Source organism: Phocoena phocoena, chromosome 1, assembly GCF_963924675.1.
Source record: "Phocoena phocoena chromosome 1, mPhoPho1.1, whole genome shotgun sequence".
NCBI classification, from domain to species: Eukaryota; Metazoa; Chordata; class Mammalia; order Artiodactyla; family Phocoenidae; genus Phocoena; species Phocoena phocoena.
Window position 1 is genome coordinate 53,442,859 of NC_089219.1, and position 2,382 is coordinate 53,445,240.

General features: G+C 43.8%; 1 protein-coding gene across 1 annotated transcript; it reads left to right on the forward strand.

Annotated features, from left to right (window-relative positions):
* The first annotated feature begins 779 nt into the window (after positions 1-779).
* On the forward strand, positions 780-981 carry LOC136137729 (small integral membrane protein 10-like protein 2A). Its single transcript, XM_065896189.1, is given in 2 exon segments — positions 780-905; positions 907-981. Coding segments are annotated over 2 exon segments (201 nt in total).
* The last annotated feature ends 1,401 nt before the right edge of the window (positions 982-2,382 follow it).

Below are 2,382 nucleotides of genomic sequence, written 5' to 3' on the forward strand. Positions count from 1 at the left end.
AGAGTGACATCCAGATAAGTTTGTGTGAAATAGATACCTACCTCTCATAAGTCAAGGAGATGATAAGCCCTACGAAAACAACAAACCTTAGTTATGTGGTGGTTATTAAAACTGTGAACACTCCCCCTTAACTCTCCTGATGTGTTCTCTTAAATAAATGTCTCACTCAGGGTCCTAGTGTCTGTCCTCCTCACCAAACCTCACGCTGATAACTTTCAACATCCAGAAATGGTTTGAGAACTGCATAACTCCATGACCTGTTGTCAAACCTCAAACTCCTAGAAACACCAAGTCTGATCACTTACTTTTTCTTCTCTGGAAGCCAACTGGTCCCCCTGAGACTGACCCAACCATTTCTGGGAACTGGTTGGAAAAATGAAGTCTGGTTTTCCAACCAATCCTTTGAGATAATCAGAAGACAGAAGGCTAAAAGGTCCTGTGACTTTAGCTTCTCTAAAAGAAAACCTATAGGACAGCACCCAAACACAATCATCTCAATGTTAATTTTTAAAACTGAAGTTGCACCTTCCCCTGTCCAAATCAATGATTCATGCAGGGAGGAAAGCAGCATCGTGTTTTGCTGCTGAAAGACTGTAATCTCTTTCTCTGAACATCTTTAAGAACAGTGCTGGGCGGTGGCCCGAGCGCAGCCGGAGGAGGCAGAGGACGCCCGCCCTGCACCGCAGCTCGCATCTGCGGCCGCGCGATCCACCTTCCGCGCCGCTTCTCCCGCGTGCGTCCCTCTGGTCGCGGAGCCGGCGGGAGGCCACAGCAGACCGATGGCGGCGGCCCTGTCGGGCCTGGCGGTAAGGCTGTCGCGCTCCGCCGCGACCGGCGGCTCGTACGGCGCCTTCTGCAAGGGGCTCACAGGCACGCTGATCACCTTCTTCGACCTGGCCTGGAGGTCTGCGCATGAACTTCCCCTACTTCTAAGTCGTGGCTTCGGTGATTCTCAAAGTGCGCCTGCAGGTACATATTTAGAGCAACTAACTTGTGGCACTCTGGGAGGGGGGTGCCCAGCAGGATGGCTGAGCTCCACCCCCGACCTCGCCCGCCCTAGAGCAAAGCGACCAGCTCGCCTCGCGCACACAGACTTGCCTGCCGGTCTTGCCATTGCCCCATCTTTTCATATAAATGGGCGGCTAGAAATCATTTGCTGAAAGCCTGCAATATAACCAAAAAAGCCTAAGATATAATTAAATGTTGACTCTCAAGGAAATAGCTAATTCAAAGAACAGAACTTAAAAATCTGAAAATCCTCAGAAATATTTGAGAAGTTCTTGCATCCATAAAACAAAAGACAGCACCGAATGTAGGGAAATGACAGTAAGCACAGGATGCCCTAAGGGGGAAAAAAGGAAAAGTTACTAACAACTTAAAAAAAGATAAACTGTACAAGAATGGTTCAAATAGGAGACAAATCTTGCAAATTAGAAAAAGAAGAAAAGAGACTTCCAACTGAATGGAATCGATTCTAGGCAACAGATGGATGGAGTTAGACGGAGGAAATTTACAACATGATCTGAAGGCAGACATTTCTTCATCCCCAAAGAAAAAACAACGGCAAACAGAATCTACTGGGAAAAACAAACATTTCAAACTGTACAAGGAGAGCATGCTTCACATATGAAGCAACCTCAGATGTGGCCTGTTTTTCAACTGTTGCCTGGAGTGTGAGAAAGGGAATCTGAACACTGGCATGTGGATCAAAACTCTGCAGTCACAGAAAATCCAATCATAGTGTTCAACTTTGCCATTCAGTGAACAGTGTTTAAATAATCATTGCAATGGAAATATTAGTTACGCATTTTCATTTTTAGAGTAAATCTCTAGGCAAAGCAGGGGAGACAGTTATAGAACAGAGTGGGAATGTTAACCAACTTTGACAAGTACAGGCAACAAGTTGGCAGGCAGAGAGGAAGAAATGGAATAGTGGTGTTATTCTCCTAAACTAGGAAGTCCAGATACTGTCTCTAGTTGAAAGAATAAGACAGATTTAGGGGTTAGATTTTTTAAGTGAACAAGGTAACCAACAAAAGAGTTAAAAATAGTGATACAACCAAATGGAGGAGGGAGGAAAACCAAGGGGATAGCAGGAAGTCAGCAGAAAATGCCTCATGTCATCAAGTTAAGAAATAGTAAGAAAAACATATTATTAGGAAAAATGGAGTTAACCTCTAAACAGACGTGTAAGAGTTTTTGCCTCTGGGTTGGGAAAGCAAAAGTTGAGAAAGGTGGATGGGGATTTACTGCTTTTCATTATATGTCCTTTTGTACTGGTTGATTTTCCTAAATCTCTTACATGCATGTATTACTTTGATTAAAAGTTAAAACTTATTAAAAATGAATTTACTGCAATTAAAAAAAAAAGAGTGTTGATCA